We start from the raw sequence: 13,687 nt of genomic DNA, 5'->3' as shown, positions 1-13,687 counted from the left end.
TAATGAAACTGACGGTATCTTGTCTGCTTCGGGGAGGCGCGTCCACCACCACCTCCTGAGGGATTTTAAGCCTTTTAGAACCTTTTATCCTGCTGGCGCCTCTGTTCACTCTTACATTATCAACATCCACCCCTGGTGGAGGGGTTGATCCCCATTTTTCCTCACCTACAGAGAGCGACTTTTAATCCGGAGTGAGGACAGGTCTAATCTCCTCACCTGCCTATACAGTGGTTACCTAGGCGGTAACCCACGTTTGTGAGTATATACACATTATATACTTTTCATTTCCAACCCCTTGTTTTGCATACTACACTATATTGGGCTCTCGGTATTTCTTTCGTTTATAAATGATTTAGTCAGTGTTTGCCCATTGTAAAATCTTATAAATCCCTGATTTACATTGTGACATTTATCACATGGTGACATTTTTACTGTTGGCAGGTGATGTAGCTGCTGCATGTTTTTTTTGGCAGTTAGAAACAGCTGTAAACAGCTATTTCCCAAAATGCAGCAAGGTTCACAGACAGGAAACTACCAAGAGTACGTACTCAGAATTTCTTTGTGGGAGGGGTTTCACCACAATATCAGTCATACAGCGCCTCCTGATGGTCTGTTTGTGAAAAGGAATAGATTTCTCATGTAAAAAGGGGTATCAGCTACTGGTTGGGATAAAGTTCAATTCTTGGTCGGAGTTTCTCTTTAAACAGTTATGCTTTTATTTCCAAATGTAACCTGCATGCAAACAGACATTGATTATCTATAGCTGAGCCATCACTAGCCTGTCTGTTCAATCAATGTGACCTTTTCTTAACAACCAGTAGTTTACAATGAATTTCATAGAGGAATGTAAGGATACACGACACATTTGTAACAGATCTGCCTTATTGTGTTATTCTTCAATATTACAGGCTTAAAAGAACTGGAAGCACATTACAGTGATTGAGGTATATTTTATTAACCTTTATAGTGTAACCTATAAAGTGGAGAGCCACAGACCTCTCCAGCCCTTCCTTTACACTTCTGTTTCATCAGAAAGCACTGGTGAGCAGATTACCACCTCAAAGCATACTCCCACGGAGACACAGAAGGCTTTGAAAGTCTTCTTAGTGCATAAATTTCCATTATTTCCTCAGTTTATGCTCTCAATGCCATCTAGAGGTAGAAAAGCTCATAGCATCTACTGGTAAAAGATTGTGGGGATTATAGCCAAATGGGAAAAAAGCCGGTGTTTTTATACTATTCGATTTATAAAAAAGACAATCAGCTGAAATGATTGCCACTGTCGGTATGTTTGCTACTTTCAGAAGAAATCTGCATCTGCCATTATTATAAACTGGTGAACAGGCTATTGAAACACAGATAGGAGGCACCCACTAAACTAATATCAAAGTACAAAGGTTGTATGTAATATGATGGTAATCAAAGAATAGATGAGAATTTATACTCACAATATTGGGTTGCTGAAAGAAGCAAACACTCAATGCGCATGAGGGGAATTGCCATCTGGGAAATTAGAGCTAGTAATATACTAGCTCTAATTTCCCATTGTTTTATATACTAGTACACTATACGGCCACTCCTGGTGTTCTCGATCTTTTCTACCCTCAGTTCCTGGAGTTCATTGAAGTTCATCTACTGGACATGCCAACTATGTTCTCATGTTTGCCTATATTTACTACAGGCATTACAGTGTCTTCCCATATCCCAAACACATAAAAGTAGACTATAGTGGAACTATAAACAAAACTTCCTCTCTGCTCTAATAGATTAGCCACACTATTAGAAGTTCTGAGAATCGTTTTTTTTTGACTCATTTATACCAGTGAACATTTGTGTGTAAAGTAGTTGCATATTCCTGACTAGAAGGCTTTCTGATTGAACTGGATATCACATTAGTATTCAAGATGACGGCTGTCATGCTCTCTGTTGTGATCAGGTTTGGGAATTGTGATTTTCAGAAAAAATGACACTATGTGATATATGAATGACAGCAGTGGGACTTTTCCAAGGACTCATTTTGCAGTGCTGTGAGGATTAAGGTTTCATTAACTTGAGTGACAGCAAAATGGAGGAGCGGAGTGGTCATGGAGGTGGTATCCTGGTGGGTGACAGGAGAAAAATGCACTGTGTGAGTCTAAGAGAAGTGTGGTAGATTATGTACTGTATGTGGAATGCACAATATGTGTAGTTTCTTGGAGAGAAGACTGCAGAGATGTATATTGTGAGATAGCTAAGCATGTATGTACTGGGCTATGGAAGGGCTAAATTCGGTTGGTGTACACCGCTAAAACAAGATATAAGAGACGTAAAGGGAAGAGAGTTTGGCTAACTGTCTATCATTCTTGAGGAAGAGTTCAATTGAATTGAAAACATGTATGCATATAGGCTCCTTGATTGGCTGATATCAAATAATGGAGTACCTGGTCAGAAGTCCAGCCACTGATATCCTCCTGCTTTGCAGACTGTCATTGCTGTAGACTGTAATCTTATCAGAATTCTGTCTGATGTATTGCCCACGTGGTAGAAATGTTTTTTTTTTCCCTATTATACTAAGTGTATACTGCATGTACACTTGTGATGTGCATGGTCATGTGACTTGATACAGGAAAGTTAGACAACAGGAAGGAGTGCAGCTGATTAAGTGGATTACAGCAGAGACACCAACAACATGAATAGGAGATGGAAGTTGTAGTCATTCAGAGGTGTGTGAGGGGTTTTTGGAAATATATGATTTCTAAAAATAGATTTAATAATGAATTATAACCTGGAAGGGTGACCGGCTCGGTTTTAAAATAAGAGACTTATACCATCTTTTGAAAGATTAGATGTGGACTGCAGGCAAATACAAAAGTGCAGACGGTTAAAGATACAAAAGGTTGTTTTCAGAAGTACACATAATACCTTCAGGGAGATGCAAGACCGACTAAAAATGCATAAAAGGATTTTGTTGTGACAGGTACTCATCATTGCACCTATTACCAATACTGTATGCCTACATTGTTGTTATTCTTTTTTATTGTATTTATCAAGTGCCAACATATTAAGCAGCACTGGACAACAAATACATACAATGGTACAAAGGATGGCAGGTGCAGCGTAAAAAGACTATAAACAACATTGGACACACAAGCATATATATATACACACACAAGGCAAACAGGGTACAAGATACATGATCATGCGATTTGGGGCTTGTTAGGCAAGTGTAATAAGGCAGGTACAAGGCAGTCATAGGAACTAGGAATGGAGCACACAATCATGTAAAATTCACTAGGGAGGACCCTGCCAAAATCTTCCAATCTAAGGGACAGTTTATAGGCACAGGCCTTTCAAATACTAAAATGTATTAGAAGTTAGTGATGATCAGTGTGTTGTGACACGTTTCACTCAGGACACAGGACTTGTCTCTATGGTGGCACATGTGTGTGCGCGCGCACACACACACACACTGAACACACACACACACACACACACACACACACACACACACACAAATTCCTACAGTGGGTGTAAGCCCAAAATTAACAAATTTCATTTGTTGAGTTATATTTCTGAACAGAAGTTTTATCACTATGACAACCTAGGTATGCTGAACCTGGTGGCAGGGAAAGCCTGTGCCCAATCATGCAGAAATAAGTGACAAGACGAATTACATTTATACGGTGATTGCAAAGAACCTGAGCTGAATGTAAAGTTGCTCACCTTGTACCTCTGCTCCTCAGTGAGATCTCTCACCCCTTTCAATGCAATGAACACCTCATAGTGAGGGTCTGAGCCGCCACACAACGGACCTGTAAACAGGGAGACGGATCACTTTACCGTTCATTAAAAGATTATAGTCCAACAAACACAAATATAGGACTGAACTGCTCTGTATAGTTTTAACTACAGCTAGTAAATATGATGCCTAAAGCCGATTTAAAACCCCTCCCCACCAACCAACACTGCCCCTAAAAACTCACAACCTACTTCATAATTACCACTTCGTAGCATTCTTCAGTATTATACCAGTTAGTCAGTGTTCACACTTATGGACGCAACCCGTTCTCGGCTCTAGATATATCTTTAGCACTGTATTTGACCTGAGGAAGTGGGCGTTAGAGCCACGAAACGTATTGCCTGTATGTGATTAGACTTCATATGTGTATAATCGTATTGCCTGTACGTGATTAGACTTCATATGTCTATGAATGTGTTTATTACTTTAGCTGTTTTTAACTCAGTTCTATCTATCAAGTACCTCTTCAAACCCCCCCCCCCCCCCCACACACACACACACACACACACACACACACTTTTTGCTCTTACTAATGGCTTCCTCTCTCTTATCCTCTGGCATAGCTTCAAAACTTCTCTAAGGCTACCTCCACTCTATGGAATTTCCTAATAGGCCTCCTGAAATCTTTAAACCATTCAAAAAAGCTCAGAAACCCAACTCTTCAAATTTCCCTATGCATGCTCCTCGCTGTTAACACCTTTCAACAGCAATTAACCACATGCCCTTTTCTTCTACTTATTGCATCTCATATACTCCTCCTCTTAGAATGCTGGAATGGCAGCATTATAGACCCTGTTGGAAGTACTAATAGTATGAGTGATAGAGCCCCTCAGGCCAATAAGTCTGGAAGTAGAGTGCATGCTTCAGCCTCCTCCGTTCACAAGGTAGGAGTAATGGCTGTAACTAGCTACTAGGCACACACTGAAACCGTTATATTCCTGACAATAGGAAACCCATGTTTATATTGTGTGCTTACCCATAATTCCACTTTCTGCACAGCAGTAGTTGAGAAGGGAGGCCCCAGGCCACAAGGCTACCGCGCATTGAAGAGACTTATAAAAACTACATTCTGTAATACGCTCTCCACGGACATTCAAGGTCTGGCTGTTCCTATAAACAAGAAAAGGTTTTCACATATTTCAAGGCTGTGGTGAAACAAAATTAGTGGGTTTAAGCTGAAATATTGTGAATGTTTGACAGGAGAAAAGATTAATGCTGCCAATACCTACCTGTATAGGAACGTCACTATGGGAGACTGATTATGAAAGCCGGTGACTCGTACAACGTCCCCGAGTCGGTACCTGAAACACAAAGGATCTTACTGGCAGCTCTACAAAGACTCTCAGCACCATTAATTCACTTTATGCAAATAATTTACAGCTATAATGCTAACAATTTGTTTGGGGCATATTTCTCTTACAGTAATGTGGACAAGCTGAATAATAACAATTTCATGGCATGCAGATGAATACCTAGACTGCCTAATGGCAAAAAGCTCCAATCTGCATCTTAAAAGATTTAATGTATTGCACAGCACAGGCTGATGTAATACCTTTATATATAAAACAAGTGGGCGGCAAAAGAATGTGCAGACTGTGTGTTAAACTATAGTCAATAGCCGTGTGCTGAAACGAAATGTCTCATTTGATTGTTATTGTCAAAACATTTAACTGCTGCTGGTTTCTGCTACATCCGCCTACAGCCACGCACATGGTGGCACAAGGTGTGATGGGGTCAACATGTTTTAACAGCACTCTATATGCACATGGCGTCACAAGGTGTGATGGGCACAACACGCGCTGTAACAGCACTCTATACGCACATGGTGTCACAAGGTGTGATGGGGTCATGCTGTAACAGCACTCTATATGCACATGGCGTCACAAGGTGTGATGGGGTCATGCTGTAACAGCACTCTATATGCACATGGCGTCACAAGGTGTGATGGGCACAACACGCGCTGTAACAGCACTCTATACGCACATGTCATCACAAGGTGTGATGGGGTCATGCTGTAACAGCACTCTATATGCACATGGCGTCACAAGGTGTGATGGGCACAACACGCGCTGTAACAGCACTCTATACGCACATGTCATCACAAGGTGTGATGGGGTCATGCTGTAACAGCCCTCTATACGCACATGTCATCACAAGGTGTGATGGGGTCAACACAAGGTGTGATGGGGTCAACACAAGGTGTGATGGGGTCAACACGCTCTGTAACAGCACTCTATACGCACATGTCATCACAAGGTGTGATGGGGTCACGCTGTAACAGCACTCTATACACACACGTCTTTACAAGGTGTGTTGGGGACAAACCCCCGCGCTGAAACAGCACTCTATACGCACATGGCATCACAAGGTGTGATGTGGTCATGCTGTAACAGCACTCTATACGCACATGGCATCACAAGGTGTGATGGGGTCATGCTGTAACAGCACTCTATACGCACATGGCATCACAAGGTGTGATGGGGTCATGCTGTAACAGCACTCTATGCGCACATGTCATCACAAGGTGTGATGGGGTCATGCTGTAACAGCACTCTTTATGCACATGTCATCACAAGGTGTGTTGGGGTCATGCTGTTACAGCACTCTATACGCACATGTCATCACAAGGTGTGATGGGGTCATGCTGTTACAGCACTCTATACGCACATGTCATCACAAGGTGTGATGGGGTCACGCTGTAACAGCACTCTATACGCACATGGCGTCACAAGGTGTGATGGGGTCATGCTGTAACAGCACTCTATACGCACATGGCGTCACAAGGTGTGTTGGGGTCATGCTGTAACAGCACTCTATACGCACATGGCATCACAAGGTGTGATGGGGTCATGCTGTAACAGCACTCTATGCGCACATGGCATCACAAGGTGTGATGGGGTCATGCTGTAACAGCACTCTTTATGCACATGTCATCACATGGCATCACAAGGTATGATGGGGTCATGCTGTAACAGCACTCTATATGCACATGGCATCACAAGGTGTGATGGGGTCATGCTGTAACAGCACTCTATGCGCACATGTCATCACAAGGTGTGATGGGGTCATGCTGTAACAGCACTCTTTATGCACATGTCATCACAAGGTGTGTTGGGGTCATGCTGTTACAGCACTCTATACGCACATGTCATCACAAGGTGTGATGGGGTCATGCTGTTACAGCACTCTATACGCACATGTCTTTACAAGGTGTGTTGGGGTCAACACGCGCTGTAACAGAACTCTGTACATACATGGCATCACAAGGTGTGATGGGGTCATGCTGTAACAGCACTGTATACGCACACGGCATCACAAGGTGTGATGGGGTCATGCTGTAACAGCACTCTATACGCACGTCATCACAAGGTATGATGGGGTCATGCTGTAACAGCACTCTATACGCACATGGCATCACAAGGTATGATGGGGTCATGCTGTAACAGCACTCTATACGCACATGATATCACAAGGTGTGATGGGGTCATGCTGTAACAGCACTCTATACGCACATGGCGTCACAAGGTGTGATGGGCACAACACATGCTGTAACAGCACTCTGTACGCACATGGTGTCACAAGATGTGATGGGGTCATGCTGTAATAGCACTCTATGCGCACATGGCATCACAAGGTGTGATGGGGTCATGCTGTAACAGCACTCTTTATGCACATGTCATCACAAGGTGTGTTGGGGTCATGCTGTTACAGCACTCTTTATGCACATGTCATCACATGGCATCACAAGGTGTGATGGGGTCATGCTGTAACAGCACTCTTTATGCACATGTCATCACATGGTATGATGGGGTCATGCTGTAACAGCACTCTATATGCACATGGCATCACAAGGTGTGATGGGGTCATGCTGTAACAGCACTCTATGCGCACATGTCATCACAAGGTGTGATGGGGTCATGCTGTAACAGCACTCTTTATGCACATGTCATCACAAGGTGTGATGGGGTCATGCTGTTACAGCACTCTATACGCACATGTCTTTACAAGGTGTGTTGGAGTCAACACGCGCTGTAACAGAACTCTGTACATACATGGCATCACAAGGTGTGATGGGGTCATGCTGTAACAGCACTGTATACGCACACGGCATCACAAGGTGTGATGGGGTCATGCTGTAACAGCACTCTATACGCACATGTCATCACAAGGTATGATGGGGTCATGCTGTAACAGCACTCTATACGCACATGGCATCACAAGGTATGATGGAGTCATGCTGTAACAGCACTCTATACGCACATGTCATCACAAGGTGTGATGGGGTCATGCTGTAACAGCACTCTATACGCACATGGCGTCACAAGGTGTGATGGGCACAACACATGCTGTAACAGCACTCTGTACGCACATGGTGTCACAAACACCTTGTAAAGACATGTGCGTATAGAGTGCTGTTACAGCGTGACCCCATCACACCTTGTGATGACATGTGCGTATAGAGTGCTGTTACAGCGTGTGTTGACATGTGCGTATAGAGTGCTGTTACAGCATGACCCCATCACACCTTATGATGCCGTGTGCGTATACAGTGCTATTACAGCATGACCCCATCACAAGGTGTGATGGGGTCATGCTGTAATAGCACTGTATACGCACACGGCATCATAAGGTGTGATGGGGTCATGCTGTAACAGCACTCTATACGCACATGTCAACACACGCTGTAACAGCACTCTATACGCACATGTCATCACAAGGTGTGATGGGGTCACGCTGTAACAGCACTCTATACGCACATGTCTTTACAAGGTGTTTTGGGGTCAACACGCGCTGTAACAGAACTCTGTACATACATGGCATCACAAGGTGTGATGGGGTCATGCTGTTACAGCACTCTATACGCACATGTCATCACAAGGTATGATGAGGTCATGCTGTAACAGCACTCTATACGCACATGGCATCACAAGGTTTGATGGGGTCATGCTGTAACAGCACTCTATACGCACATGGCGTCACAAGGTGTGATGGGCACAACACGTGCTGTAACAGCACTCTGTACGCACATGGTGTCACAAGGTGTGATGGGGTCATGCTGTAACAGCACTGTATAAGCACACGGCATCATAAGGTGTGATGGGGTCATGCTGTAACAGCACTGTATAAGCACACGGCATCATAAGGTGTGATGGGGTCATGCTGTAACAGCACTCTATACGCACATGGCGTCACAAGGTGTGATGGGGTCATGCTTTAACAGCACTCTATACGCACATGGTGTCACAAGGTATGATGGGGTCATGCTGTAACAGCACTCTATACGCACACGGCATCATAAGGTGTGTGGGGGCCTTGCTGTAACCGCACTCTATACTCACACGGCATCACAAGGTGTGATGGGGTCAACACGTGTTGCAACAGCGCTGTACACTGGCTGGAAAATGGATGCATTTCACTGTAGCCTGAAGCTGAATACTCCATTTTCCATTTTGGCTTCTCATTTGGTTTATTCTGTGACTTGTCGGTGCTGTTAGATAAGTGGCAATTCTGAGCATTTTTTTCATGTTGACACAAGACTGTCACTTGCACTTGTCATGTGACCTATTTTTTTTTTCCCCCAGAGGATAGCGGTCCTTTTGAAGGGTGCTACTAGGTTTGCACTAGTTATGCAGCAGACCATATAGTTCCATGTAGGAGACGATGGCATGTGCTTTGGTGGGAGGGAGGGACAGTGTGGTGGCTGTGCTTGCTTTATGAGTGAGAAGTTATTGACTTTTTTTTGGGCACATTATGATGGTTAAAGGAAGCCTGAAGTTATAGAGATTTGACGGCTGCCATGTGTATTTCCTTTCAAACAATACCAGTTACCCAGCAGTCCTTATGATTGTTCTGGCATCAGCAGTGTCTGAATCCCACACCTGAAACAAGCTTGTGGTAAAGTTAGTCAGAGCACCACATCTGCACACTTGTTAACCGATCAGTAGCTGCAAACTAAATGTTTTGTCCTGTACACTCTAAACCTCTGCTGGCACATCCCATTTTCTGCATTAGGTGGGTGGCAGGGATCAGTTATAGTAACATGTTCCAGACTGCTTCTTCTCTTCCTCCACCCGCAGCTCTGAACTCCGAGTCCAACAGGTCTTCTGGGTCCCAATCACATCTGATCACATAATATGACATCATCAGGATTCAGGGGGCCATGTCAGCGTTACAGCGCCACCTGGTGGTGGAAGAGAGGTTATGAAAGACTCTTCCACCACTGGGTGGTGTTGTAACACTGACATGGTCTCATGGATCCCGATTACAGGTCATGTGACATGTCAGGGTTACATCGCTGCTGCGGTGGAGGAGAGAAGACGCCGATCCAGCCATCTGCACCATAAAAGCTCCATGTCGCCCCCTCTGCATACCAAAATAGCCTGCCAGGCCAGGGAAGACACACTTCCCCAGAAGCAGGAGAAATGTAGTCCTGCAGCCAAATAAAGTTTTACTTTATTTTGCTGCTAAAAGGTTAAGAGTCTATGGGTAAAATATTAGATGCAGAGGATCAGCAGGGCAGCCAGGCAATTTGCATTGTTTAAAAGGAAATAAATATGTCAGCTTTCATATCCTTCTCACTTCAGGTTTTTAAGCTTGTTGAACGGGGGGGGGGGGGGGGGGGGGAGAGGGAGGCACTTGTAGTGGAGGGACAGAATTGCTATACTTGTAATATAGGGAGATTATGGGTGTGCATGTTATAGGAGGACACATGGCTGGATTTACTATAAGGCACTGTAGGCATGTGCCTACAGGCGCCTGATGATGGAAAGGCAGCTCCATCCCCTAGCACCTCTCTCCTGCCTTACCTATACATGGAGCGTACTGAGCAGAGTGTAAGTGAGAAGTTACTCAACCAGCTCTCGGTATTCCACTGACGAGCTCTCCCTTCAGTCAGGGGCACCACTAGCCATTTTATTCTGAGGCAGGTTTACCTAATGCTAAGAGGCACCTGTAGCTACCTATGACAGGCAAGGGAAGTAAGGGAGAAGTGGCAACTGGGGCAGCCAGCCCACTTGCAGTGTGCTTCAGCAGTGGTTTGTAGGTTCATGGATGGGAAAGTCTAGAGTGCCAGGACATCTGTGCCTATAGGCTCCTGTGATGTAAATCCGGGCATGGAAGGACATTATAACTGCACTTGTTCAATGAGTGAGAACATAGCTGCACAGGGAGGGCGCAATCCCTGTGCTTTGTATAGGGGCGATATAATGGTGCCATTTGCTTTGGAGAAGAGGCTAAGGCACCTGTTATGTGGGGGAGGGGTATCATTATGCAAGGAAGTGTTATTGGGTGCAGTGGCAAATCTACATCTGAAAGGGGGGGGGGCTGTGTAGATGGTACTGTTAGGCACTAGCCTTGCCAGTGTTCCAGTGCTGCTTTTTCCACATAGAATGAAGCCTGCAGTGGAGAATGGTGCATAGGGACTGGCAAGAAAGCAAGAGATCCACAAGGCCTTATAGGTATCTTGCTTGAGGCACCGAAATTGCCAAAAATGGCCCAATAGATGGCAATTATACACCAGGTAGATTTCCATTTGAAGCCATCACAGACTATTGCCCCAAGCAACAATACCATGTCTAAGTAGCTTAACAGGTACAGTGGACTGGAAAAGTTTTGGAACCATTGAAAAGTTCTCAAACAAAAGTTCTCCTCTTTTACAAACAGGCCCCAAAGCATGTTGAGCACTTCATTCTGCTGCTCCTGCATAAATGGCTATAGGGGAGGCAGAATCACAACAGATTTGACACTGTGGCCCTGTAAGTGTGACACTTTTGAGGACTAAGATGTGAAAGTTTTGCCTTTAGTAAAGTAACAAGTCACAAGAAAACAGCCAACTTTTGTGAATAATAGACATATCAGTTGGAGGTGACAGGTACTCTTGGGACAGTTACCACATCTGTTAACCATGCGATGTATCACAGTACAAAATGGCGCAACATCTGTCTTTAATGAAGCTGCAGTACTTGTTTTTGTTTTTAGCTATGGCTGGAATCCAAAATACAAAGTACAACATCTATTTCTATGCATGGCAGATGTACGGTGCCATAAGACATTATTGCTTCTTAGAAAAACCCTGTTCTTACTTTTATGCGGGAGGCCCTATCATGAAATATTTCCTGATTCTGAAATGCATATGCTAGCATTGTGCTAATAACAAACACCAGTATCCAAGCAACTAAATAAGTGGTAGCTGGCCTGTCCAAACTGCTACTGCCACCTAAGAGTATTCTGTCTGCCTAGATAAACATATTTCCTGCATATGTAAAAAGTGGATAAGCAGCAGAATTCGGAATTTAAGCTAGAATGCATTTAAGTAAATCAGAGCTGTGGAGTCAGTACAAAAATCATCTGACTACAACCTGAACTCTTTCGTTTATGAAACCACAGACTCCAACTCCAGGTACCCAAAACTGCTCCGACTCCTTGACTCCGGCTCCTACGCCTTAGCCCCTGCAGGGCTATGGAGTCTGTACAAAAATCATTAAACTCCTCCTCCTCCTCCGTTTATGAAATCACTGACTCAGACTCCAGGTAGCCAAAAATTGCTCCGAACCTGACTCCACAGCCCTGTTGAAGTTAAAGGGAAAGGCAGAATTTAGATGACTTTGGAGACTCTGCCTTCCCTGTTCACTTCAATACATTTTGCCTAGGTTCTAAATTCAATAATAATAATAATAATAATAATAATAATAATAATAATAATAATAATACAACAACTAAACATGTGTAAAGTGCTTTTCTCCCGTAGGACCCAAATTATGTAATAAATAAAAGAGGAAACGATATTCAAAAGAGGAGCAAAAACTGGTAGAAAAATAATGAACAAGCGCTCAAAGCAATCTGTCACAGTCCTTGTTTGATTTAAAGTGACCCTGAGCAATGCCCTGAAAAAGAAGTTTGGACTTACCTGCGGCTAAATCCATTTACATTTTTGGTAGGTTGCTGGTTAAATAAATTTTTGAAACCTGGACAATCTAAGGAATTTACGGTATTTAATGTAAACGGATTCTCCCAAATCTCCCAGAAGCCAATGCTGCCCAAGACCAGTGGTGTTCGGATACCCCCAATAACGAATTTGACTCTGCCCACTTATGAATTGACTCGTGATCACTAGTAGAAAGGGCTATCCAACTCAAGTGCGGTTTTGAGTCAAATAAACGCATGTAATCACGAATCCCGAGTGGTATTCGTGATTAAAAACCCGCCGACTTTAACAGTTAATAGCAAAGCCACTTTACATGCTCGACACACCAAATTTGTCAGATACGTTAAGAAGAACAGTGGGAACAAGAAGACATTTTTTTCAAAAAGACCTTATAGTTTTTGAGAAAATCAATTTTAAAGTTTCAAAGGAAAAAATTATACATTTACCGTAAATGTGATAAATACATCAATTGTCATTTACCGCATTTAAATGTATACTTTTTTCTTTTGAAACTTTAAAATAAATTTTGTTTGGCGTTTCTAGCATGTAAGGGGGCTTTGCTATTAACCGCTAAAGTTGGCGTGTTTTTAATCACGAATACACAGACTAGTGATCACGAGTAACTAAGTAACTAAGTAAGAGCGATACACCTTTCAGTGCTCATTCCTTTCATTTGCCAATAGCTTAATCCCTACTAATCACAACAAAATAATCTACAGTATATCTTGTTTTTTTCACCACCAATTAGGCTGTTTGGGGTTATCTTTTCAGTAATTACTTTATTTTCTATGCATTTTGAAGGGAAAAACAAGGAAAAAATAAAAAAAATACACTATTTCTCCAATTTCATCCCCTATAGTTTTAATATAAACACTGCTACTGTGCATAAAACCCACACATTTTATCTGTCTGTCCTGGTTATCACAAGATTTTAATTATGTCCCTAGTACAAAGTATGTGACAATATATTATTTGGAAATAAAGGG

The 13,687-nt window shown here is 43.1% G+C and overlaps 1 protein-coding gene across 1 annotated transcript in view; it reads right to left on the bottom strand.

The window, feature by feature from the left end:
• LOC137541038 (inactive phospholipase C-like protein 2) overlaps positions 1–13,687 on the bottom strand; it is a 478,057-nt gene that overhangs the window by 446,087 nt on the left and 18,283 nt on the right. The window contains exons 6-8 of the mRNA XM_068262181.1: positions 5,008–5,079; positions 4,755–4,888; positions 3,703–3,791 (exon numbers count right to left, since the gene is read on the bottom strand). Coding sequence (XP_068118282.1) covers positions 3,703–3,791; positions 4,755–4,888; positions 5,008–5,079 — 295 coding nt within the window. The remainder of the gene's footprint in view (positions 1–3,702; positions 3,792–4,754; positions 4,889–5,007; positions 5,080–13,687) is intronic.

Source organism: Hyperolius riggenbachi, chromosome 12, assembly GCF_040937935.1.
Source record: "Hyperolius riggenbachi isolate aHypRig1 chromosome 12, aHypRig1.pri, whole genome shotgun sequence".
Lineage (NCBI taxonomy): Eukaryota > Metazoa > Chordata > Amphibia > Anura > Hyperoliidae > Hyperolius > Hyperolius riggenbachi.
This window is presented reverse-complemented; position numbering and strand designations above follow the sequence as displayed.